At 38.2% G+C, this 27,744-nt stretch overlaps 1 protein-coding gene across 3 annotated transcripts in view; it reads right to left on the minus strand.

Annotated features, from left to right (window-relative positions):
* The window catches only part of KLHL4 (kelch like family member 4), a 152,601-nt gene extending 127,436 nt beyond the window's left edge, over positions 1–25,165 (minus strand). Inside the window, exon 1 of one of the 3 annotated variants that reach the window (XM_081563773.1) lies at positions 24,395–25,165. In XM_081563773.1, coding sequence (XP_081419899.1) covers positions 24,395–24,813 — 419 coding nt within the window. In that variant the 5' untranslated portion in view covers positions 24,814–25,165. The remainder of the gene's footprint in view (positions 1–24,394) is intronic. The other 2 variants (XM_081563772.1, XM_081563774.1) reach the window with 2 other exon arrangements.
* Positions 25,166–27,744: the final 2,579 nt, after the last annotated feature.

Consider the following 27,744-nt stretch of genomic DNA (forward strand, 5'->3'; position numbering starts at 1 on the left):
GCCGGGCTTCCCTGTCTATCACCAAATCCCGGAGCTTACTCAAACACATACCCATTGAGTCAGTCATGCCAACCAACCACCTCATCCTCTGTTGTCCCCTTCTCCTCTCTCCTTCAATCTTTCCCAGAATCAGGGTCTTTTCAAAAGAGTCAGTTCTTTGCATCAGGAGGCCAAAGTATTGGAGTTTCAGTTTCAGCATCAGTCCTTCCAATGAATACTCAGGATTGATCTCCTTTAGGATGGACGGGTTGGATGTCCTTGCAGCCCAAGGGACTCCCAAGAGTCTTATCCAACACCATAGGTCAAAAGCATCCATTCTTCTATTCTCAGCTTTCTTTATATTCCAACTCTCATATCCACACATGACTACTAGAAAAACCATAGCTTTGACTAGACGGACCTTTGTTGGTAAACTAATGTCTCTGGTATTTAGAATGCTGGCTAGGTTGGTCATAACTTTTCTTCCAAGGAGCAAGTATCTTTTAATCTCATGGCTTCAGTAACCATCTGCAATGAATTTCAGTTCAGTTCAGTTCAGTTGCTCAGTCATGTCTGACTATTTGCGACCCCATGAATCGCAGCACACCAGGCCTCCCTGTCCATCACCAATTCCCGGAGTTTATCCAAACCCATGACCATCGAGTCGGTGATGCCATCCAACCATCTCATCCTCTGTCATCCCCTTCTCCTCCTGCCCCCAATCCTTCCTAGCATTAGAGTCTTTTCCAATGAGTCAACTCTTCTCATGAGGTGGCCAAAGTACTGGAGTTTCAGCTTCTACATCAGTCCTTCCAATGAACACCCAGGACTGATCTCCTTTAGGGTGGACTGGTTGGATCTCCTTGCAGTCCAAGGGACTCTCAAGAGTCTTCTCCAACACCACAGGTCAAAAGCTTCAATTCTTCGGCACTCAGCTTTCTTCACTGTCCAACTCTCACATCCATACATGACCACTGAAAAAACATAGCCTTGACTAGACTTTAGAGCCCCAAAAACTAAAGTCTGTCACTGTTTCCCCATGTATTTGCCTTGAAGTGATGGGACCAGATGCCATGATCTTAGTTATCTGAATGTTGAGTTGTATGTCAAATTTTTCACTCTCCTCTTTCACGTTCATCAAGAGGCTCTTTAGTTCTTTTTTGCTTTCTGCCATAAGTGTGGTGTCATTTGCATATGTGAGGTTATTGTTATTTCTCATAGCAATATTGATTCTAGCTTGTGCTTCATCCAGCCTGGAATTTCACATGATGTACTCTGCATATAAGTTAAATAAGCAGGGTGACAAAATACAGACTTGACGTACTCCTTTCCCTATTTGGAACCAGTCTGTAGTTCCATGTCCAGTTCTAACTGTTGCTTCTGGACATGCATAGAGATTTCTCAGGAGGCACGTCTGGTGGTCTGGTATTCCCATCTCTTGAAGAATTTTGCACAGCTTGTTATAATCCACACAGTCAAAGACTTTGGCATAGTCAATAAAGCAGAAAGAGATGTGTTTTTTTTTTTTTTTTCCTGGAACTCTCTTGCTTTTTTAATGACCAATGGATGTTGGCAATTTGATCTCTGGTTCCTCTGCATTTTCTAAATCCAGCTCGAACATCTGGAAGTTCATGGTTCACGTACTGTTGAAGCCTGGCTTGGAGAATTTTGAGCATTACTTTGCTAGCATGTGAGATGGGTGCAAATGTGTGGTAGTTTGAGAATTCTTTGACATTGCCTTTCTTTGGGATTGGAATGCAAATTTGAGCACAGCACTTTCACAGCATCATCATTTAGGATTTGAAATAGCTCAACTGGAATTCCGTCACTTCCACTAGCTTTGTTCATAGTGATGCTTCGCAATGCCCACTTGAGGTCGCATTCCAGGATGTCTGGCTCTAGTTGAGTGATCACACCATCGTGATTGTCTGGGTCATGAAGATCTTTACTGTGTAGTTCCTCTGTGTATCCTTGCCACCACTTCTTAATATATTCTGCTTTTGTTAGGCCCATGCCATTTCTGTCCTTTATCGTGCCCATCTTTTCATGGAATGTTCTCTTGGTATCTCTAATTTTCTTGAAGAGATCATTAGTCTTTCCCATTTTATTATTTTCCTCTATTTCTCTGCATTGGTAGCTAAGGAAGGTTTTCTTACCTCTCCTTGCTATTCTTTGGAACTCTGCATTCACGTGGGTATATATTTCCTTTTCTCCTTTGCCTTTCGCTTCTCTTCTTTACACAGATATTTGTAAGGCCTCTTCAGACCTTTTTTGCATTTTTGCCTTTTTGCATTTCTTTTTCTTGAGGATGGTCTTGATCACTACCTCCTGTAGAATGTCATGAACCTCCATCCATAGTTCTTCAGGCACTCTGTCTATCAGATCTTATTCCTTGAGTCAATTTGTCACTTTCACTGTATAATCATAAGAGATTTGATTTAGGTCATACCTGAATGGTCTAGTGGTTTTCCCTACTTTCTTCAATTTAAGTCTGAATTTGACAATAAGGATTTCATGATCTGAGCCACAGTCAGCTCCTGGTCTTGTTTTTGCTGACTGTATAGAGCTTCTCCATCTTTGGCTGCAAAGAATATAATCAATCTGATTTTGGTATTGACCATCTGGTATTGTCCATGTGTAGAGTCTTCTCCTGTGTTGTTTGAAGTGGGCATTTGCTATGACCAGTGTGTTCTCTTGGCAAAAGTCTTTTAGCCTTTGCCCTGCTTCATTCTGTAGCCCAAGGCCAAATTTGCCTGTTACTCCACATATTTCTTTACCTCCTACTTTTGTATTCCACTCCCCTATAATGAAAAGGACATTTTTGGGGTGTTAGTTCTGAAGGTCTTGTAGGGCTTCATAGAACCGTTCAACTTAAGCTTTTTCAGCATTACTTGTTGGGGCATAGACTTGGATTACTGTGATATTGAATGGTTTGCCTTGAAAGGAACAGAGATCATTCTCTCTTTGAGACTGCATCCAAGTACTGCATTTCTGACTCTTGTTAACTCTGATGGCTACTCCATATCTTCTAAGGGATTCTTGCCCATAGTAGTAGATATAACAGTCATCTGAGTTAAATTCATCCATTCTAGTCCAGTTTAGTTCGCTGATTCCTAAAATATCGATGTTTACTCTTGCCATCTCTTGTTTGATCACTTCCAATTTGCCTTGATTCATGGACCTAACATTCAGGGTTCCTATGCAATATTGCACTTTACAGCATCAGACTTTGCTTCTATCACCAGTCACATCCACAACTGCATGTTGTTTTTGCTTTGGCTCCATCCCTTCATTCTTTCTGGAGTTATTTCTCCACTGATCTCCATTAGCATATTGGGTACCTGCCAACCTGGGGAGTTCATCTTTCAGTGTCCTATATTTTTGCCTTTTCATACTGTTCATGGGTTTCTCAAAGCAAGAATAGTGAAGTGGTTTGCATTCCCTTCTCCAGTGGACCATGTTTTTTCAGAACTCTCCAACATGATCCATCCATCTTGGGTGGCCCTACAGGGCATGGCTCATAGTTTCATTTAGTTAGACAAGGCTGTGGTCCATGTGATAAGATTAGTTAGCTTTCTGTGATTGTGGTTTTCATTCTGTCTGCCCTCTAATGGAGAAGGATAAGAGGCTTATGGAAACTTCATGATAGGAGAGACTGACTGAGGGGGAATTTGGGTCTTATTCTGATGGGTGGGACCATGCTCAGTAAACCTTTTATCCAGTTTTCTGTTAATGGGTGGGGTTGTGTTCCCTCCCTGTTATTTGACCTGAGGCCAAACTATGGTGGAGGTAATGAAGATAATGGTGACTTCCTTCAAAATGTTCCATGCATGCACTGCTACAATCAGTGTCCCCACCCCTGTAGAGCAGGCCACCGCTGACCCACGCCTCTGCTGGAGACTCCTGGACACTCACGGGCTAATCTGGTCAGTCTCTTTTGGGGTCACTGCTCCTTTTTCCTGGGCCCTGTTGCACACAAGGTTTTGTTTGTGCCCTCCAAGAATCTGTATCCCCAGTTCTATGTAAGTTCTGGCAACTCTATGGTGGGGTTAATGGCGACCTCCTCCAAAAGGATTTATGCCATACCCAGGTCTGCTGTACACAGAGTCCCTGTCCATGAAGTAGTCCACTGCTGACCTGTACCTCCACAGGAGACACTCAAACACAGGTCTGGCTCAGACTCTATGGGGTCTCTGGGTCCTGGTGCACACAAGGTTTGTTTGAGCATCTCTGGTGTGTATGGGTTTTCATTCTAAATGCAATTTTGCCCCTCCTACCATCTTTTTGGGGCTTCTCCTTTGCCCTCGGACATGGGGTATCTCCTCAAAATCTCTCCAGCACCGTGCAGCCACTGCTCCAGCACCATGCAGCTGCAGCTCCAGTGCCTGCTGGAGATGTTTTAATCTCTAAACATCTTAAATGGATATTCCACATGTCAAGTCCTGAATTTTCTTTTATTTTTTCTCATCATAATTTTCTCCCTTAAAACATTATACCTATTAACAAGTTTTTGTGCTATCACTCTTTTTTTTTTTTTTTCTGGTGTAATGGAACATTGGAGAATCTGAAGAAAGCAAGTGAAACTTCTTTGTAAAACGTTTCACAGATGCAAAATACTTCAGTAAATTCTTGGAGGTTAATAAACCCAGACCTCTAAGATAAAGTCCAGATGGTTCTTATTCTGTCTTTTAAGAACTTCCATAATCTATGCCTAGCTTTCCTTTCTTGTTTAATTTTATGCTATTCTCCAAAGTATATCATTCACTTCAGCCAAACTGAAATCTGCCATTTGAGCACACCATGTTTCAGTGCCTTTTTCAAGGCACTGTGTTTGTCCTCCTACCTAGAATTCATTCTTTTCCATATCTGCATCAAAATGCTATCCGTCCTTAAGACTGATCTCAAATCATGTTCCTATATGAAACTTTCTACAGTTGCTCTGGTCAAAAGAATTATTTGTCTCTGAATGCCTATTGGTCTTAATGACCAATTAGCTTAAACTGTTTTTGCAATACACTCTTTTATTATTGCCATAAAACTTTCCAAGTGGGTGCAGTTTATCTCCCCAACAGTATTGTAAGTCTCTAGTGGAATCAGCCTGTATTACTTATCTTTCATCTTCAGAGTGCCAGTTCAATAAATACTTGCTGAATGGAGGAAACAAACAAATATCAACATCTTAGTTAAACAAATATTTGTGGAGTGTTACAACAGAATTTAGACCAAATTAAATAGTTGTATTCCCCTAAAGTGCTATGTGATCATCTGTTAAACATGTAATTGTTGATTGGAATTGTTATAGCTAATATGATCAACATTCACCAAAAAAGTACATCTAAATGCTACTGTGCTGAAGCAATCTATTAATAGTTTTACAGGAAAAATGTGGACAAAAAATATTTAACACATAGCTTCTATTGACTGAGCTAGCACTGGAATGACCAAGAACAAATCACCTATGTTAAAGACCCACTGAAAAAATTGGCAAGGCATTTAGTATGGCTCCTGAAGAAACAACAGCTATAGACAGTATGTGAGGAAGGCAACAATTTCCATTCTGTAAACCAACATTTGAAAGTATGCAAAGGATAAGTCACTTTGACTAACAGTAACAGGCTAAGAAAGATTAACCAGGAGTAATGAAGCATTCGCTTCTGATAGTTTCAATAATATGATCACTGGTATTGCTCTCCTTCAGTGCAAAGGCTAGTGATATGTATTATACCTATATATTGATTTTGGAAATACATATTTTACAATGTTTTCGGAGTAAAACCTTATGTGGGATAAAATTTCAGTAATAACTTGTTCCATCCTAAAACTTTAGACTATGAAAACTATTTGATTTAGATTTTCTCACTTTTAGTTACGTTTTATTAGTTCTTTTAAAGTCTATTTTAAAAATCTTAATTTTCAGTCACTATGGATATACATTTTCACTCTCTTTAGTGAAATTATAATCTTAATGGAATGTAATCACCATGAATAAAATATACTCAATGGCTATATCTTTCATTTTAGCATGCAGTAATAAAGATTTTTGTATATGGAAGTGTGTTTTATGTGTGCAATTATTTTCCTTCAGAGAGATAAACCACAGATAGCAATACAAAGAAATAGAAAAAAATATAGAAGGCTATGTTTTCATTTGAAAGCACCAATAAATGTATGCCACTTCATTAGTATCCACGGTGTTCTGGAGTGATTCAAGGACTTCCCTGGTAGCTCCGTTGGTAAGAATCTTCCTGCAATTCAGGAGACCTAGGTTTGATCCCTGAGTTGGGAAGATCCCCTGGAGAATGGAATGGCTGCCCACTCCAGTATTCTGGCCTGGAGAATTCCATGGACTGTATAGTCCATGGGGTTGCAAAGAGTTGGACATGACTGAGTGACTTTAATTCATTTATTCTGGAGTGATTTAAATAAAAATGAGTTTCCAACTATGACTTCATCAATTGTGATGCCCTTAAAAGTTGATCCACACCAAACGGTACACACAGTCAATATCATCGGGATAGAAACTGAAATTTCATGTAGTTTTTAATTGTTATCATAACTTTAGCTGATTTTCCTAGGATTACCTTTAGGATATTATCTGGTTGCCAATGTATAGGATTTTTGCATAGAAGAGGTATTAGGTTGGTGCAAAAGTAATTTTGGTTTCGCATTGTTGAACTTTGCCATTTGATACTGGAATGCATTCTTAAATGACTGTGGTTATGTTATACATCCTTTTAATGTACAATTTCTTGCTTTATGATTTTGCTAATGAATTATTACTTGTTGTTTACTTTATATTCATTTTAGACTATGGAAATGATGTTAGGAAAAAGCAAATTCAAACATTTTTCTTATTCTAATTCAAAATGGGTCATAAAGCTGTGGAGACAACTTGCAACATCAACAATGCATTTGCCCCAGGAACTGCTAATGAACATACAGTTCAGTGGTGGTTCAAGAAGTTTTGCAAAAGAGACAAGAGCCCTGAAGGTGAGGAACACATTGATTGGCCATCGGAAGCTGACGATGAGCAACTGAGAGCATCATCGAAGCTGATGCTCTTACAACTACACAAGAAGTTGCCTAAGAACTCAATGTTGATCATTCTATGGTCATTTGGCATTTGAAGAAAATTGGAAAGGCGAAAAAGATCAAAAAGTGGGTGCATCTTGACCTGACTGCAAATCAAAATAATTATCCTTTTGAAGTGTTATCTTCTCTTATTCTACACAACAATGAACCATTTCTCGATCAGATTGTGATATGCACCCAAAAGTGGATTTTATACAAAACTCAGCAATAATCAACTCAATGGTTGCACCGAGAAGAAGCTCCAAAGCACTTCCCAAAGCCAAAATTGCACCAATAAAAAAAGATTATGGTCACAGTTTGGTGGTTTGCTGCCCATCTGATCCACTACAGCTTTCTGAATCCCGGTGAAACTATTACATCTGAGAGGTATGTTCAGAAATTGATGAGATGCACCAAAAACTGTAACACCTGCAGTTGGCACTGGTCCACAGAAAGGGTCCAATTCTTCTCCACGACATGTGTGTGCATGTCACACAACCAAAGTTTCAAAAGTTCAATGAATTAGGCTATGAAGTTTTGCCTCATCTGCCATATCCACCTGACCTCTCATCAACTGACTACCACTTCAAGCATCTTGACAACTTTTTTGCAGGGAAAATGCTTCCACAACCAGCAGGACATAGAAAATGCTTTCCAAGAGTTCATCAAATCTCGAAGCGTGGATTTTTTTTTTTTTTTTGCTACAGAAATAAACGAACATTTCTTGTTGAAAAAATGTGTTGATTGTAATGGTTTCTATTTTGATTAATAAAGATGCATCTGAGCCTAGTTATAATGATTTAAAATTCAGGGTCCAAAACTGCTGTTGCTTTTGCACCAAGCTAATAACAACCCACTGATTCTGATTTGGTATCCTTCTAATCAGTTGCCAAAGAACAAAAATAAGCAAAACAAATAACAACAAGTATTAAATTCTTATAATTGGGTGGTCTCCTAGTATTTATTTATGAAATCTATTTATTCAATACCCTTCGCTAAAATATTGTACATTTTTAAAGAAAAATGTGATAGTATAATGATAGTATAGAGTCCCTATAAAGCACACATCCAATTTCCCCTATTATTACTATCTTACACTAGTCTTGCACATTTGTTACAATTAATTAGCAAATTTTCATACATCATTATTATCTTAAGTTCATTCTTTATTCATATTGCCTCAGTTTTTATCTAAAGTCCTTTTTGTGTTCCATATCACATTTATTCACCATGTCTTCCTAGGCTACTCTTGGTTGTGACTGTTTCTCAGACTTTCCTTGTTTATGGTGACATTTACAGTTTAAGTACTAAAGACCAGGTATTAACAACAACAAAAAAAGGTCCTCCCATTTGGGTCTGTCTAATGTTATTCTTATGATTAGATTGGGATGGGAACGATGAGTTTTTGGAGGTGGAGGACAGAAGTTAAGTGCCATTCTCATCACATCATACCAAGTGTATATACTGTCAACATGACCAAGCAGTTTTCATGTTAACCTCGATTACCTGGTTGAGACAAGTATTCTTCAGGTTTCTCCACTGTAAATGCACTCTTCCCTTACAACACTTTCAGACTATACTCACTTTTTTAAAAGATATCACTATGTGCAGCCCACACGTAAGGCACAGTATTCTGCTCCACCTCCTTGAGGAAGAGTATGTACACAAATTACTTGTAATTCTTCTGCATAAGAGATTTGTTTTTTTCCTCTAATTTATTTATTTAGCTATTGATCTATGTCAATACAGATTTATGAATGTTTATTTTTACTTAGGTTTATAATACTTTTTTTTTGTTTGTTAAAATTGTTCCAGCTTTGGCCATTGAAAGCTTTTTCAGTTGACTCCTGTGTCCCTTCAACATAATCCCATGACTTTTTTTTTTGAGGATTTTCTACTTTATGGCCCATGATTTTTCAGGTTCAGCTTGTAGAACACTGACTTGTGTTCCTTTATTAAGGACTCAATGTTTCCCAATCCTTCACCTCGGTTTTAGTTTTTATCTCCTTCAAATGTAAAAATTTCACACTGATATACATATATACATGCATATATATATATATATATATGTATAAATGATATACATATGTGTATATGTATATCATGCACATGTATGTATACATATGTGTGTGTATATTATACACATACGCATATATGTCTATAACATATACATGTAAACAAGGCTTCCTTGGTGGCTCAGACAGTAAAGAATCTACCTGCAATGCAGGAAATCCGGATTCAATCCCTGGGTCAGGGAGATCCCCTAGAGAAGGGAATGGCAACCCACTCCAGTATTCTTGCCTGGAGAATTCCAAGGACAGAGGAGCCTGGTAGGCTACAGTCCATGGGGTCACAAAGAGTTGGGCACAACAGTGACTAACACTTTCCCTTTTCATACATGTATACACATTACATATGTGTGTACACATGTGCATGTGTGTATATGTGTGTGTGTGTATATATAGCATTGAAACTATTTTTACTTATAAAGTCATAGGAAAGAAATGAAAAAGATTCGTATTAAGGGCTTGATGTCTTAATGAAAGTCAGAAAGAAGATATACAAGTTTAAAAAATAAACTCTAAAAGTACTAGTGACTGAACGTTTAGGCAGTGTGTAGCAGGTCAACGTAATCAATATGTTGCTCTTGAAATCACATATTAAGTAGTACCACACACTTTGAGTTCTTTATTTAAATTTCCAAATGCAGAAGGAAACTGAATCTTGTCTGTCAAATATCAGAAATAACAACTATAGGTGTGTAATCATAATATTTAAAGAAACATGGTCCTAACATATTGGCAGATCCCTAGTTGGAAAGGAGCCCTAAATTTCTCAAATATTAAATATATTTTAACTAATATTAACTTAAATATATACACAATATCACACTGTTAAGAATGAGTTGTGAGGACCATGCTGCCTCACTCTCAGTAAATAGGCTGTGCCTAGCAAGAATTTAAAATCAACCAACAGAAGTTCCATTAGGAATTAGGAATACTAGGAAACATTGTACTATATTTAAATTATGTGTTAACATGCTCTAAAAATGCTGTTAGCTTAATAAAGCAATTGAATAACTTATGTAGTTTTGTATGGTACATTTTAACCCATAGACAAAAGGATTTAATCTTAAACTTTCTATAAACAACAATAAAATTGTAGTTTGTTTCTTATTCTTTCCTTTGAAGTAACAGTTTATACTCAGTAGTGCAGTGTAATAAGTAAAGCAAGCCTAACTCTGAACTTTATAAAGCCACATAATTTTGCCTTGAAAGAAGATAAGCAGGGGGCGGTCCTAAGATGGCAGAGGAATAGGACGGGGAGACGACTTTCTCTCCCACAAATTCACCGAAAGAACATTTAGACACCGAGCAAATTCCACAAAACAACTTCTGAATGCCGGCAGAGGACATCAGACACATAGAAAGGCAGCTCATAGTCTTTGGAAGGAGGTAGGACAAAATATAAAAGATAAAAAGGGAGACAAAAGAGGTAGGGATGGAGATCCATCCCAGGAAGGGAGTCTTAAAAAAGAGAAAGTTTCCAAACACCAGGAAACACTCTCTCCAGGAGGTCTGTGGCGAACCTTGGAATTGCAAAGGGCAAAATAACCAGGAGGAAAAATAAATAAATAATTAAAACCCGCGGTTTACGTGAAGTGAAAGTGAAAGTGAAGTCACTCAGTCGTGTCCAACTCTTTGCGATCCCATGGACTGTAGCCCACCAGGCTCCTCCATCCATGGAATTTTCTAGGCAAGAGTACTGGAGTGGGTTGCCATTTCCTTCTCCAGGGGATCTTCCTGGCCCGGGGATCGAACCCGGGTCTCCCGCATATATTAATAATACTAGTATCTTCATTCTAGGTGGCTTTGTCAAGTATGGGCCACCTGAATCAATCACCTGGGGTGGTCACGAGGTGCAATAACGCATGACTCCCCTGTCCTCACCCCAGGCCCACTGAATCAGAAGTTCAGGGTGGGTCTGGGAATCTCTGTTGCTAATTAATACTGCACACGCACCTTGGTCACTGTGGGCATCAGGAGAGGAGTGCAGGAGTGAGTGTCTTTCTGATGATGAAGGCCTTATCAGTGATAAGATTTTTCCACTGTGACTTCTTCACCAGGAAATATTTTGATTCCTATCAGGAGTAAATCATTATTAAGTCTTTCAAACCAGTAAAATCACTCATACTATACAGGTTAAGTCTTTCCAACCAATAGAATTACTCTTGAACTATATACAAGTTAATATTTTGATATAGACTTTTCAGGTGCGGATAGAGCTTATGTTGGCATTGTAATGTTTCTACTTATCTGTGTTGATTTGCACCCACTGAATCAATCATATACATCTGGCTTCTTCCTCCTCACCCTCTGCCTGGCCTATCTGTAGTGTGGATCAGCTACAGAGTAATCATCTGTTAATACTGATGAAATGGTGTTATCTGAGCAGTATTTTTTAATTTGGAAACTTAAAAAAAACTAGAACAGACTCTGACTGGGCAAGAAATACTTTAGGCCTATGGAAAATTAACTGAATAAATTTAAGGAGCAGGGGCAGGTATTCTCGACAAGGGTAGCTAGACTGGGGGAGGGTGCCATAGGCTTCAAATGAAAACGGGGTAAATTTTAAAATCCCTTGTCTTCTTTTCCTCTGTGCTTTACCCAGTTTTCCTGGAGGTGGCCTTCCCAGGCAGCAAAGAAAATCTGAACTTAAAAGCGTGAAACATGAGGTGCTATGCAGTGCTTATGTGCTACTAAGTGCTAAAGCAAACAAAGAATTTTTAAAGAACTTCTCAATACCAAAGAGACGGGCTACATGAAGCCTATAAAGTCTCAGCCGTAAAACACCAAAGTACAGTCAAGGCTGAACACTTGCACAGGGAGCCACAGCCAATGTGGTGAAGTGAGATCAGAGATGGACACTGAGCGGATGGATGCAGTACCTCGGAGGAATGTTACTTTAACTGCCTGTACGCGGTTTACTTACCTAACAGCAAATCCCAGCGGGCGCACAGCCCAGATGGGCGCATCCCCAACTAGCAAGTGGGGGCTGAGCAGGGAGGTGTGGGCTGTATTGCTTTGTGTAAGAACTGGGCCTGAATGCCCTGAGGGCAATCTGAGAGAACTACATTGAGACAGCAACCTAGACCGTGGGATAGCTTTCCTGTGAAAAACCTTAACCTAAGACACCGCCAGGCCCGCTCACAGAACAAAGGACTGAGCAGAGCAAGCCTGCTGCGGACCAGCCCGTCCCCCTCAAGAGACAGGCAGGCGAGGGCAGCCAGAGCCAGAAGGGCGGAATCATGGCCCCAGAGAGGCATCCTATACCAAACTGCAAACAGACCTCGCTGCTAACCAGGCCTTCTTGGGACTCTGGAGGGTCGACACCCGCCGAGAGGGTCGCAGCCAGAGATCAGCTCCCCAGGGGAGAGCACGGCACACCTGGGAAGCTGCGCCCATTGTACACCCAGAAAACCAAGCAGCCAGGATGGGGAAGGGAAAAAGGTGCAGGCCCCGACCACGCTAGCCAAAAACCTGGTCACCAGAGCTGCTCGGACCTGGGAAGGGCACAAAATCCAGGCTCAACCAAGTCTGGGCCTTTGTGAAGTACCCGGAAACCAGAACCTGAGTGGCTTAGACCTGATAAGTACAGGGAACCCCAGGGGCCGCTTCAGACAGTTCCCAGCAGTGCAACCTAGAGCCTGAGCAGTGTAGACTGGGAAAGCACACACGCCGTGAGTGGGGCAAACCCAGTGTGGTTGAAACATTGTGAGCACACGCCAGTAAGATTTGTTTGCAGTGTTGCTTCCTCCCCACAGCACGACTGAACATGTGAGACTAAAAAAAGGTGACCACCATCGCCCCCCTTGTGTCAGGGCGGAAATTAGACACCAAAGAGACCAGCAAACAGAAGAAGCTAAAACAAACAGAGGGAACCGCTTTGGAAGTGACAGATGCAACAGATTAAAACTCTGTAGTTAGCACCGACTACATAGGAAAGGGCCTAGAGAACTTGAGAAGTACAAGCTGGACCAAGAAACTATCTGAAAATGAACTGACCCCACACTGTCCATAACATCTCCAGATAAAGTCCTAGATATATTTTTACTACTATCATTTTTTAATTCTTTTTTTATTTTTTTAAACTTTATTTTATTTTTTCATTTTATTTTTATTTTAAGTCCCCTATTACTCCTTCAAATTTCATTCTTATAACCTACTATTACCTTGCAAAAAAAAAAAAACTATTTTTATTTGTTTTTTTTTTACTTATTTTTAAGAACTTATTTTTAAAGTAAACTTCATATATATGTATATAATTTTTGTGACTTTGGTGTTTTTTTTCTGTTTTTTTTCTTCTCTTCTTTTTTTTCCTCTTTTTTTTTCTCTTTTTTTAATATGGTATTTTTGAGAAACTAACCTCTACTCTAGATTTTTAATCTTTACTTTTTAGTATTTGTTATCAACTTTGTATCTTCAAGAACCCAATCTTCAGCAACCATTTTTACTTGGGAGCGAGATGATGGGCTTGATTGCTCTCTCCCCCTTTTAACTCTCCTTTTGCTCCACCAAGTCGCCTCCATCTCCCCAATCCCCCTTTTCTTCTCAACCCGACTCTGTGAATCTCTTTGTGTGTTCCGGGCTGTGGAGAACACTTAGAGAACACATTACTGGCTGGATCTGTCTCTCCCCTTTGTGTTCCCACTTTTCTCTTCCTGGCCACCTCTGTCTCCTTCCTCCCTCTTCTCTTCCCTGTGTAACTCCATGAACATCTCTGAGAGATCCAGATGGTGGAGAGCAAATAGGGAAGTGATTACTGGCTAGCTAGCTCTCTCCCCTTTTGATTCCCCTCTTCTCCTCCTGGCCACCTCTATCTCCCTCCTCTGTCTTCTCTTCTCCATGTAACTCTATGAACCTCTCCAGGTGTCCCTCACTGTGGAGAAACTTTTCATCATTAACCTAGATGTCTTATCATCGGTGCTGTATAGATGGAGAAGTCTTGAGGCTACTGCAAGAATAAGACTGAAAACCAGAGACAGGAGACTTAAGTCCAAATCTTGAGAACACCAGAGAACTCCTGAATCCAGGAAGCATTAAACGATAGGAGCTCATCAAACGCCTCCATCTCTACACTGAAACCAAGGACCATTGAAGAGCCAACAAGTTCCAGAGTAAGATATACCACGCAAATTCTCCAGCAACACAGGAACATAGCCCTGAGCTTCAATACACAGGCTGCCCAAAGTCACACCAAACCCATTGACATCTCAAAACTCATTACTGGACACTTCATTGCACTCCAGAGAGACGAAATCAAGCTCCACCCACCAGAACACTGACACAAGCTTCCCCAACCAGGAAACCTTGACAAGCCACCCGTCTAACCCCACCCACAGTGAGGAACCTACACAATAAAGAGGAGACACAAACTGTCAAAAAGGAGAAAGGCCACCCCAAACACAGCAATATAAACAAGATGAAAAGGCAGAGAAATACTCAGCAGGTAAAGGAACAGGATAAACGCCCTCCAAATCAAACAAAAGAGGAAGAGATAGGAAATCTACCTGATAAAGAATTCCAAATAATAAGAGTGAAAATGATCCAAAATCTGGAAAACAAATTGGAGTTACAGATAAATAACCTGGAGACAAAGATCGAGAAGATGCAAGAAAGGTTTAACTAGGACTTAGAAGAAATAAAAAAGAGTCAATATATAATGAATAATGCAATAAATGAGATTAAAAACACTCTGGAGGGAACCAACAGTAGAATAACCAAGGCCGAAGATAGGATAGGTGAGGTAGAAATAGAATGATAGAAATAAATGAAAAAGAGAGGAAAAAAGAAAAAAGAATTAAAAGAAATGAAGACAACCTCAGAGACCTCTGGGACAATGTGAAATGCACCAACATACAAATCATAGGAGTCCCAGAAGAAGAAGATAAAAAAGAAAGACCATGAAAAAATACTCGAGGAAATAATAGTTGAAAACTTCCCTAAAGTGGGGAAGGAAATAATCACCCAAGTCCAAGAAACTCAGAGAGTCCCAAACAGGATAAAGCCAAGGTGAAACACCCCAAGACACATAATAATCGAATTAACAAAGATCAAACACAATGAACAAATACTAAAAGAGCAAGGAAAAAACAACAAATAACACACAAGGGGATTCCCATAAGGATAACAGCTGATCTTTCAATAGAAACTCTTCAGGCCAGAAGGAAATGGCAGGACATACTTAAAGTGATGAAAGAAAATAATCTACAGCCCAGATTACTGTATCCTGCAAGAATCTCCTTCAAACACCAAGGAGAAATCAAAAGCTTTACAGACAAGCAAAAGCTGAGAGAATTCAGCACCACCGAACCAGCTCTCCAACAAATGCTAAAGGATCTTCTCTAGACAGGAAACACAGAAAGGGTGTATAATCTCAAACCCCAAACAACAAAGTAAATGGCAACGGGATCATACTTATCAATAATTACCTTAAATGTAAATGGGTTGAATGTCCCAACCAAAAGGCAAAGGCTGGCTGAATGGATACAAAAACAAGACCCTTATATATGTTGTCTACAAGAGACCCACCTGGAAACAAGGGACACATACAGACTGAAAGTGAAGGGCTGGAAAAAGATATTTCATGCAAATAGAGACCAAAAGAAAGCAGGAGTAGCAATACTCATTTCAGATAAAATAGACTTTAAAACAAAGGCGGTGAAAAGAGACAAAGATGGCCACTACATAATGATCAAAGGATCAATCCAAGAAGAAGACGTAACAATTATAAATACATATGTACCCAACGTAGGAGCACCGCAATACATAAGGCAATTGCTAGCAAGTATGAAAGGGGAAATTAACAATAACACAATAATAGTGGGAGACTTTAATACTCCACTCACACCTATGGACAGATCAACAAAACAGAAAATTAACAAGGAAACACAAACTTTAAATGATACAGTAGACTAATTAGACCTAATTGATATCTACATGTCATTTCACCCCGAAACAATGAATTTCACCTTTTTCTCAAGCACACATGGAACTTCCCCAGAATAGATCACATCCTGGGCCATAAATCTACTCTTGGTAAATTCAAAAATATTGAAATCATTCCAAGCATCTTTTCTGACCAAAATTCAGTATGAATAGATGTCAATTACAGGAGAAAGACACTTAAAAACTCCAACATATGGAGGCTGAACAACACACTGCTGAATAGCCAACAAATCACAGAAGAAATTTTTAAAAAATCAAAATATGCGTAGAAACGAATGAAAATGAAAACACAACAACCCAAAACCTATGAGACACTGTAAAAGCAGTGCTAAGGGGAAGGCTCATAGCAATACAGGTGTACCTCAAGAAACAAGAAACAAGCCAAAAAAATAACCTAACTCTACACCTAAAGCAACTAGAAAAGGAAGAAATGAAGAAACTCAGGGTTAGTAAAAGGACAGAAATCTTAAAAATTAGTGCAGAAATAAATGCAAAAGAAACAAAAGAGTCCATAGCAAAAATCAACAAAGCCAAAAGCTGGTTCTTTGAGAAGATAAATAAAATTGACAAGACATTAGCCAGACTCATCAAGAAACAAAGGGAGAAGAATCAAATCAACAGTATTAGAAATGAAAACGGAGAGATCACAACAGACAACACAGAAATACAAAGGATCAGAAGAGACTATTATCAGCAACTATATGTAAACAAAATGGACAACTTGGAAGAAATGCATAAATTCTTAAAAAGTACGACTTCTCAAAACTGAACCGGAAGAAATAGAAAATCTCAACAGACCCATCACAAGCATGGAAATTGAAACTGTAATCTGAAATCTTACAGCAAACAAAAGCTCAGGACCAGAAGGCTTCACAGCTGAATTCTACCAAAAATTTAGAGAAGAGCTAACACCTATCCTACTCAAACTCTTCCAGAAAACTGCAGAGGAAGGTAAACTTCCAAACTCATTCTATGAGGTCACCATCACCCTAATACCAAAACCTGACAAAGATGCCACAAAAAAAGAAAACTACAGGCCAATATCACTGATGAACATGGATGCAAAAATCCTTAACCAAATCCAAACAAACAAAATCCAACAACATATTAAAAAGATCATACATCATGACCAAGTGGGCTTTATCCCAGGGATGCAAAGATTCTTCAATATCCACAAATCAATCAATGTAATACACCACATAAACAAATTGAAAAATAAAAACCATAGAATTATTTCAGTAGATGCAGAGAAAGCCTTTGACAAAATTCAACATCCATTTCTGGTAAAAACCCTCCAAAAAGCAGGCATAGAAGGAACATACCTCAACATAATAAAAGCTATATATGACAAACCCACAGCAAACATTATCCTAAATGGTGAAAAACTGAAAGCATTTCCCCTAAAGTCAGGAACAAGACAAGGGTGCCCACTCTCAACACTACTATTTAACATAGTTTCAGAAGTTTTGGCCACAGCAATCAGAGAAGAAAAAGAAATAAAAGGAATCCAGATTGGAAAAGAAGAAGTAAAACTCTCACTGTTTGCAGATGACATGATCCTCTACATAGAAAACCCTAAAGACTCCACCAGAAAATTACTATAGCTAACCAATGAATATAGTAAAGATGCAGGATATAAATTAGCACAGAGAAATCCCTTGCATTCTTATACACCAACAACGAGAAAACAGAAAGAGAAATTAAGGAAACAATTCCATTCACCATCGCAATGAAAAGAATAAAATACTTAGGAATATATCTACCTAAAGACACAAAAGACCTATATATAGAAAACTAAAAACATTGATGAAAGAAATCAAAGAGGACACAAATAGATGGAGAAATATACGTGTTCATGGATCAGAAGAATCAATATAGTGAAAATGAGTATACTACCCAAAGCAATCTATAGATTCAATGCAATCCATATCAAGCTACCAACGGTATTCTTCAAAGAACTAGAACAAATAGTTTCACAATTTGTATGGAAATACAAAAAATTCTCGAATAGCTAAAGCAATCTTGAGAAAGAAGAATGGAACTGGAGGAATCAACCTGCCTGACTTTAGGCTCTACTACAAAGCCACATTCATCAAGACAGTATGGTACTGGCACAAGGACAGAAATACAGATCAATGGAACAAAATAGAAAGCCCAGAGATAAATCCATGCACCTATGGACACCTTATCTTTGACAAAGGAGGCAAGAATATACAATGGAGAAAAGACAATCTCTTTAACAAATGGTGCTGAGAAAACTGGTCAACCACTTGCAAAAGAATGAAACTAGAACACTTTCTAACACCATACACAAAAATAAACTCAAAATGGATTAAAGATCTAAACGTAAGGCCAGAAACTATAAAACTCCTAGAGGAAAACATAGGCAAAACACTCTCTAACATAAACCACAGCAGGATCGTCTATGACCCACCTCCCAGAATATTGGAAATAAAAGCAAAAATAAACAAATGGGACCTAACGGAAATTAAAAACTTTTGCACAACAAAGGAAACTATAAGCAAGGTGAAAGGACAGGCCTCGGAATGGGAAAAAATAATAGCAAACAAAGCAACGGACAAACAATTAATCTCAAGAATAGACAAGCAACTCCTGCAGCTGAATTCCAGAAAAATAAGCGTCCCAATCAAAAAGTGGGCCAAAGAACTGAACAGACACTTCTCCAAAGAAGACATACAGATGGCTAACAAACACATGAAAAGATGCTCAACATCACTCATTATCAGAGAAATGCAAATCAAAACCGCAATGAGGCACCATTTCACACCCCTCAGAATGGCTGCTATCCAAAAGACTACAAGCAAGAAATGCTGGAGAGGGTGTGGAGAAAAGGGAACCCTCTTACACTGTTGCTGGGAATGCAAACTAGTACAGCCACTATGGAGAACAGTGTGGAGATTCCTCAAAAAACTGGAAATAGAAGTGCCATATGACCCAGCAATTCCACTGCTGGGCATACACACTGAAGAAGCCAGAAGTGAAAGAGACGCGTGTACCCCAATGTTCATCGCAGCACTGTTGATAATAGCCAGGACATGGAAACAGCCTATATGCCCATCAGCAGACGAATGGATAAGGAAGCAGTGGTACATATATACAATGGAATATTATTCGGCCATTAAAAAGAATACATTCAAATCAGTTCTAATGAGGTGGATGAAACTGGAGCCTATTATACAGAGTGAAGTAAGACAGAAAGAAAAACACCAATACAGTGTAATAACACACATATATTGTATTTAGTCAATTGGTAAAGGTAACCCTGTATGCAAGACAGCAAAAGAGACACAGATAAATAGAACAGTATTATGGACTCTATGGGAGAGTCCTAGGGCGGGATGATATGGGAGAATGGTATGGAAGCATGTAAATTATCATATGCAAAACGAATTGTCAGTCCGGGTTCGACACATGATACAGGGTGCTCGGGGTTGGTGCACCAGGATGACCCGGAGGCATGGGATGGGGAGGCAGGTGGGAGGGGGGTTCTGGAAAGGGAACACATGTACACCCATGGTGGATTCATGTCAGTGTATGGCAAAACAAATACAATATTGTCAAGTTAGAAATAGATAAATAAACTAATTTAAAATAAAAAAAAAGAAAGAAGATAAGCAGCAACAGCAGATATCCAGTAAAATAGTACCCAGAGAATGTTGTGAACACTCTTTGCATTCAAAAATTTTCTTGGGAACGTGAAAATGCATGTATTTAGTGCTTGGTGCATAGTAAATGTCTATAAAAATGCTTATTATTTTTAATGCTGTGTTATTTTTGCCTTTTGAATACTATCTGCTATTACTCTCCCCTTTGAAAGCCCTACTCCAGCTGCACTAGCCTTCTTGTGTTTGAACATATGAAGCACACTCCATCTCAGGGCTCTTGAAATTGTTCTTCTTTCTTTCTGGAAAGTTCTCCCTGTAAATACTCACATACCTTACTTCCTACTTTATGAGAAAATATATTACAGTAAGCTTCACTATTTAAGATTTCTCTAATGTGTAAATATTTCCCAAGCATATTCCATATTACAGGTGGATTTGTGTTGCAGATAAAGACACACAATGCATTTGGTTTGGACTTATCTTGATAGTTTTTTGATGAAAACAAATAAGCCATTATGTGTCCATTTTCACTAAGGGCATGGGGCCTCTGTACCTGAAGCATATAGTCTGCTGGCTGAATACCCAGATCCCCAGAGGACAAAATATCACCATGGTTAAAGGATGACTGGAAAGTCACCTCTGTGGCCATGAGGATATGCATGTGATCTTAAAGTCACTGTAATAAGCAACAAGCAGGGCATATTTTTGAGTTCACCACTTAAATTAAGAATGTTTGAAACATTAATCAATGGATTGTGTGGGGACATGTGGTATTGATTTGAATAAGAAAAAATATGAATTGAGGTTATGGACTCCCCTGTGGCACAGCAGCAGTAACCTCTCACTTGCTTTGAATTCTTGTGTCAGATATCCTCATGACTTCCCTTTCACTTCATTTAGATCTCTGCTCAAATGTTACCTCATCAGAAAGTCCTCCCCTATCTGAAGTAGGATCCTTTCTTCTCTCTCTTCCTTCTAATTATTTTTTTTCTTCATACTACTTACAACTGCTAAAGTACTACATTTGGTTTATTTTTATTGTTTCTCTCATGATTAGAATGTATACTCTATGAAAACATGTTCTCTGTTTTGATCCTGATTTACCTCCAGTATGTAGAAGTGTGCCTAACACACAATGGTGCTCAATATTTGTGGAATGAATTATTAATGAATTCTAAGTCTTATTCATTCAATCCCCCCCTTCTTCAGGTTATTACAATTTACAGTGGCATCTTCCTTTTTGTTCCCTAGGCACACCTCACTTGAAAATCCAAAAGGTATAAAATGGAGGGAATTTTGGGGCTTGTCTAACAGAGTAATACTGCCAAAGATACACAAAATCATATATCATACAAATAGCAAATTACACAAAAACATATAAGGTGAAGGTATGGTCCCCATTGCTGCCAATTCCTTAAAACTAAACATCCCTGTGAATCTTCAACTTTGTACTGGGGCATGTTGTTCTGGGCCCATACACAGGTCATCAGGATTTTATTCAATGTTCTCAAGCACAATGAGGAGATAACCACATTTGCCTTAGCAAATGCAGTTTAACAACTTTATGCTCCTGGGTACTTAAACATTACACAGTCATCTATTTATGAGCAGTGTATATATATATATAATATGACAGAATATTGTTATATGGTTATATATATACATATACATATAACAATATTCTGTCATATAAAATCATGATCATAATACACTGTAAAAATATTTTGATTTTTTGAATTCTAAAGATGATATAAGAAAAGAAAGGACATTGAGCAAGGTTGTTATGGGAAGCAAAGATGCAGAGTTAGTACATAACTAGGGCAAAAAGAGTCGTACATGACTGAGCAACTGAATTGACTGAACTGAGGGCAAAAAGGAGATAATTGAGCCTAGGCCTCTGATGATAGGCATGCTGATATGTGCATACTCACAGTGTGGGACCATGATACAGAACTGCTCCTAAATGAAATACAAACTTAAAATTCAATTGCATATGAATGTATTTGGGTTTTAAAATCCCCTAACCAATGTATTAATATAACTTTAATATCTTGGCTTTACAATCTGTTTTAGATTTAATTATAGGTTATTCAACTATATTACATTTTAGTAAACTAGTCCATTCTCTATCCCCTGCAATATTTGTAGAAAGCAGGATGACTTAGGACCCTTACTTTTCCCCAAGTGTTAGAACTCACCTTGTGTTCTCCACATTGACTGCCATTTTTGTTATTTAACCACAAGAGTTCTACTGAGGGGATAGTAGGTTGCTGCCAACTTTGCAGGATCTTTTCCTCCTGTTCCCCAATTTTGCTTAAAAAGAGGCATTAGAGAAGTGGGAAATAAGAAAGTTCCTCATCGAACTTTCTTTACCCAAGATGAAATAATTCAGAATGGGTAATGATAGATTAATAAACCATCATTTTCAATTAATTAAGTGCTCAATTTACTTATTCTCTTTTGCTTAAAATATTCCTGGCACATCTATAAAACCACTTCCTGTATTTATTTTAATAAAATATTAACTTTGCACTGTAACCATAGCATATTTAATGGAACATTTTTTTAGAATACGAACACTGTAAATAATAAAAGGAGACATATATTTTAAAAATATTACTTGGTGACATTTTATATTTGACATTTTATCTGGCATTTTCATTTAGCAGCTAACTTACTGTAAATATATTCTCATGCTGAAAAATCAATGTAGGGATCCTCAAAAAATTTTTGTCAAGAATTCACAGAGGATAATTTAATTTCCCTACAACAGTGGTTTAGTCACTAAGTCGTGTCCGACTCTTGCGACCCCATAGGCTGCAGCCCTCCAGGCTCCTCTGTCCATGGGATTTTCCAGGCAAGAATACAGAAGTGGATTGCCATTTCCTTCTCCAGGGGATCTTCCCAACCCAGAAATCGAACCCAGGTCTCCTGCATTGCAGGCAGATTCTTTACCGACTGAGCTATGAGAGAACCCCACAACAGAGTCAGATGTATTTAATATTAACTTCCAAATTTAGCAGTTTTTAAAATTGTTGTTCATAATAATTTGAAATAATAAGATAGAGATAATTTGAAAACCTCCTTCATCTAAAGTATGGACTACATATTATTTTCAAAGTCCAAGTATTTGTACTAAATGCAACCTGGAATCCCCACAGTTATTTACACTTCATTATTTACATTTCATATAGAAAGCCTGAGTTCCTGTAAAGCATCATTTTGCAGAGTTGCTTTGTCTTTTGTCAAAATATTATTATGTTGTTTTTTCTATTAATTATACTTAGAAATCATGGAAGCAAGGAACTGTCAAGGTAGATATGCTGAAAAAACGTTTATCTAGAAGCAAATTTGCCAGTCTTTCTTATCTACACTTGTGACGCCATAGACCATAGTCCACCACGCTCCTCTGTCCATGGAATTCTCCAGGCAAGAATACTGCAGTGGGTAACCATGCCCTTCTCCAGAGGATCTTCCCAACCCAGGGATCAAACCTGGGTCCCCTGCATTGCAAGCAGATTCTTTACCATCTGAACCACAGGGAAAGCCCACACTTATAGACAGTATACAAAATATCCAGATTTCTAAATAAGCACACCTTCATGTTGAACTGCTATAAAATTTAAGTCATTTCAAAAATACTTGTTTTACTATAGCATTTTACACTTTAATTACATTGCCAAAACCATTAGTTGTGTCTACATGTTGAAGAAATAAAATCTGATAATGAAAAAAGGAACATAAAGTAAAGATATACTAGATTAAGTTATGTTAGACAGCATTAGAGGAGGGCACATACTTTTCTTCTACTCAAACAATACTGGTGTGGGACTTCCCTGGTGTTCTGGTGGTTAAGACTCCACCTTTCAATGCAGGATGTGTGGATTTGATCCCTGGTCAGGGAGCTAAGATCCCACATGCCTTGTGGCCAAAAAACCAAAATGTAAAACAGAATCAAACAATACTGGTAGATACAAAAATAAAAACGAGGTCAAAGATTTTATGAGCTATACTTACACAATACTTTATTATCATTTCTTATTACATTTTAATATCCTAAAATAGTTGATATGTTCCATTTCCTATTGTAAGATCTCACTGCTGTAAGCAGCATTTCATTACTTGTTTTATGCAAAATATTTTCATAAATGTAAACTAGCTATGGAATCTAATACTACTTGAAATAAATCTCAAATGCCAAAGGAAACTGTTCCATACTCTCACATAAAGATAATATTTATCAAGCATCAGTATGGCAACTACGTACTAACAAATAGGTAATGATGTGCTGAGCAGTCAGAGCTGGCGTGACAAAGTCAGAACGAGTTCTTTGTAATCCATCACAATTTTACAAAAAAAGAAACAAAGAAACATAACTATCTGCACATTCAAGCCACAGAGGATATTTACAGAAAAGTAACAATTATAATAATTGCTAATCTCTAAAAACTGAAACAGAATTCTTAACAGAATCAGAATGGAATAGAGAAAGTAAACTCACAATTCTAAAGCATATTTTCCATTAATTACCAAAAGTATATACTATGACTATATTCCTTTATAGACTTAGATAAGGGGGTTACTTGGACACCCTGATTGGCTGCATAAAAAATCAGAAATTATTATAACTTTTATTTAAACACTAAATGAGCACTTTAGAGGATAAGTTAATCTAAGCTATGAATTTGTTATGTGTTCAAAAACTCCTACCCTGCTGTAGAATCTTCTGTATTGTCATCAGCCATCATCTCCACATCTTTTGAGTGTTTCTCACAAGCTTCTTTGAACAAATTCCCTGGAACTGCTTTAGGAGTATCTTCATTTGCTCGAAGATGGTCTATCAGTTTTCGTGAGTGCCAGTTCTGAAGGGCTCTTTGATGGGCAGGGGCCGATCCTGGCACCGGTGGTAGTATGCTGTGGTGGACAGGACTGTTGCTTTTCTTCAGTCCATTTCTGTCCCGAGAGTGGTTCTTCAGTCTGCCCTGAACCAGGGTCCCTCTATGCTCATATCCTTCCTGCTGAAGGCAGTTTCCAGTGTTGGGTGAGCCTTGAGAAGGGTGACTAAACCATCGCCAGCGTAGCCTTAGGATCTGTTTCACATCAAACTCTTTCTTGCCAGACACTGACATTGTTGCAGGAGGAAAGACGAAAGCTTTCTCTCACAGAAAGGAAACAGCCTTTGTTATCTCTTGTTTTTCTGCCTCTTCTGTAGGACTAACAAAAGCACAAGTGTCCAGAGCAGTCTTTCTTGTTCCCCCCCTCCCCCACTGTTTGTGGTACACTGCGAATACTTCCAGCTTTCCAGCTGAAGCAGAAAGCAGCAGCTAACAGTGTAGGTGGGAACCCATACCGACAGGATGATGAGGTCAGACCTTAAACAAGTAAATCAACTTAGCACAGGAAAGCAGCTACCACAACACACTCCAGCTGCTAGATTTGCAAACTCCCAGCCTTCGCGCCTGGACTTGAAAATATCTAACCCGGCTCCTTCCTAACTGAAGTATAGTAGCTTTGGCTTTTAAGTCCAAGCAAGTGAACAAAAGCAAAGTGTTTAAAAGCACTTGTTTCTAAATTCCACTCACCCCACCCTCCGTCAGCTATTATTTCCTGGCAGCCCACTTCTAAAAATGTGACATTTTGTCCTAGGAGAATTTGTAACAAGGAATTCATTATGATCTATTTTGGTGTTCTTATGGAAAATTTGAAGGTGATTCATTAAGGAAAAGTATCTTGTCACCAGTTTCCTCATGCACGTTTGTAATTATTCTTTACAAAATGTCCGAAAATGTGACTGTCTTTATAGAAATATTTGTTTGAAAACCTGTTCAGGTTTTTCAGAAACATAAAGTGTTGGTTACCTATGGCTAAAAACACTAGAGGATGTATTAACAGTATTTTAAGTCTACACCTGAAGGCAGAGAACAGTGTTTTTCTAAGCTCATAGGTAGGAAGACATGTCTTCTCTCACGAAGCAAAACTTGAAAACGAATAGTCTATTCTGGCTCCGTGCCTGTATAAACACTTCCTTATCATGCTCTTTACTCTCACAGGCAGTGTTAAAGGTCTATTTTCTTTGTTCAAAAGTTCGTATGAGAGGATGTGCAAAAGGCATGTTTTGAAGTAACTCCAAATTGTCACATATCTTAGTAATAACTGTGCACAAAGTACTTTGAGATCTCTGATTCAGAATCTCTACTTTGTACAGAGGTAAATGTTTCTATAACAGTAATGCATAAAAATGTATTCACCAATACCATTTTGAAATTTAGTTTGAACTTTATAGCTTACATGTCATGCACACATGTGATAAGGGGAAATTGTACCACTGTATCCTTAGAAAGAATACTGAAATTATAAGGTTTATGATTCTAGATCAGGTTTTATGGTTAATGAGCTGTATGATCTTGAACAAGTCATTTATTTGTTTGTATCTGTTTCTTCATATATAATATGGAGATGCTGAACAAATTTCCAAGTTTATACTTGCAAAGGATTTTTTTTTTAATTTATAAATAGAAAATTTACCTGCAGTTTCCTATAAACCTAATATACCATTTCCTTTCCCCTCTTTTTTGTGTATGTATAGTGGTAAATTTATGTGTCAATTTAAATGGGCTACAGGGTACCCAGCTATTTGGTCAAGTATTGTTTTGGGTGTTTCTGTGAGGGTATTTTTGAATGAGTTTAACATTTAAATCAATAGACTAATAGACAGTCCTCCCTAATGTGGGTGGTGGTGGTTTAGACGCTCAGTCGTGTCCAACTCTTTGCGACCCCATGGACTGTAGCCTGCCAGGCTCCTCTGTCCATGGGATTTTCCAGGCAAGTATACTGGAGTAGATTGCCATTTCCTTCTCCAGGGGAACTTCCCGACCCAGGGACCGAACCCTGGTCTCCTATGTTGCAGGCTATCTCCTGCATTGCAGGTGGTTTCTTTATTGATTGAGCCACCAGGGAAGTTCTATAATGTGGGTGGGCCTCTTCTAATCAGCCAAAAGCCTGAATAAGCAGAATGCTGATACTTCCCCAAACAAGAGGGAATTTCTCTTGCCTGACTGCCATCAAGCTTGGACACTATCTTTTTTCCCTGACTTCAGACTCAAACTGAAATATTGACTCTTCTTGGGTCTCAAAGCCTGTAAGGCCTTTGGATTAGAGCTATACCATCAGCTCTTCTGGGTCTCCAACTTGCTGACTACAATCTTGGGACCTGTCAGCTTCCATAATGGAGTCAATTCCTTATAATAAATCAATGTCTATCATTTTACCTATTTATATTTTTATAGTACTAAGAAATTAATAAATACACACCGATAGATATACAGCTGATTTTTATACCACTTACAAACACATTACTCCTTTCTCAACTTTCCAACCTATTTTCCAATAGGCTCCTTAAACCTCAATATTCACTTCTATCATCCTCTCTCCTTGGTGAGTGTGATGTTGGTTCCTGATACTTAACATATAAATAATTGAAGAGAATCTCAAATAGTTCTGATGAGTCCCAGGCACAGAGAGTCCTGACAACTAAACATAAATTCCCTTTCTGTTATCTGGGTAGATAACATTCCAAGAAAATGCCTAGAGTCAAGATTTATATTTAAGATCTTTGTATTCCCCAATATGCCTAAAACACAATGTTTGACAAAGAGTAAACAAACTGCAAATACCAAGCAGAATGAATAAAGTATTACAATAAAAGTGCAAACAGTATGTGGTAGGACAAGAAGAATCATTAAATTGGCCATTTAAGTAGCTCTAAATAATATCTTCTTGGATACTAAGAATCAACAACATATTTTTTTATATATTCCCTGAGCTTGTTAACAATTCAGATATAATTGTGTATTTCCCTGTGTATCTTTTATGAGCAACACTTGTCAAAATCTAAACACTGATAATACAATACTTTGTGTGATTCTGCCAAGAGTGTGTTTTTTGTTTGTTTGCTTAAAGTATGTAGATTATGACCATTTTCTTAGATATTGGACACAAAATTTTAGAATGACTAAGAAAGTATATAAATCATCTAGAAAATAAAAAGAATAATATATTAT

This window comes from Giraffa tippelskirchi, chromosome X, assembly GCF_054371585.1.
Source record: "Giraffa tippelskirchi isolate mGirTip1 chromosome X, T2T-mGirTip1v1.2.pri, whole genome shotgun sequence".
Taxonomy (NCBI): Eukaryota; Metazoa; Chordata; class Mammalia; order Artiodactyla; family Giraffidae; genus Giraffa; species Giraffa tippelskirchi.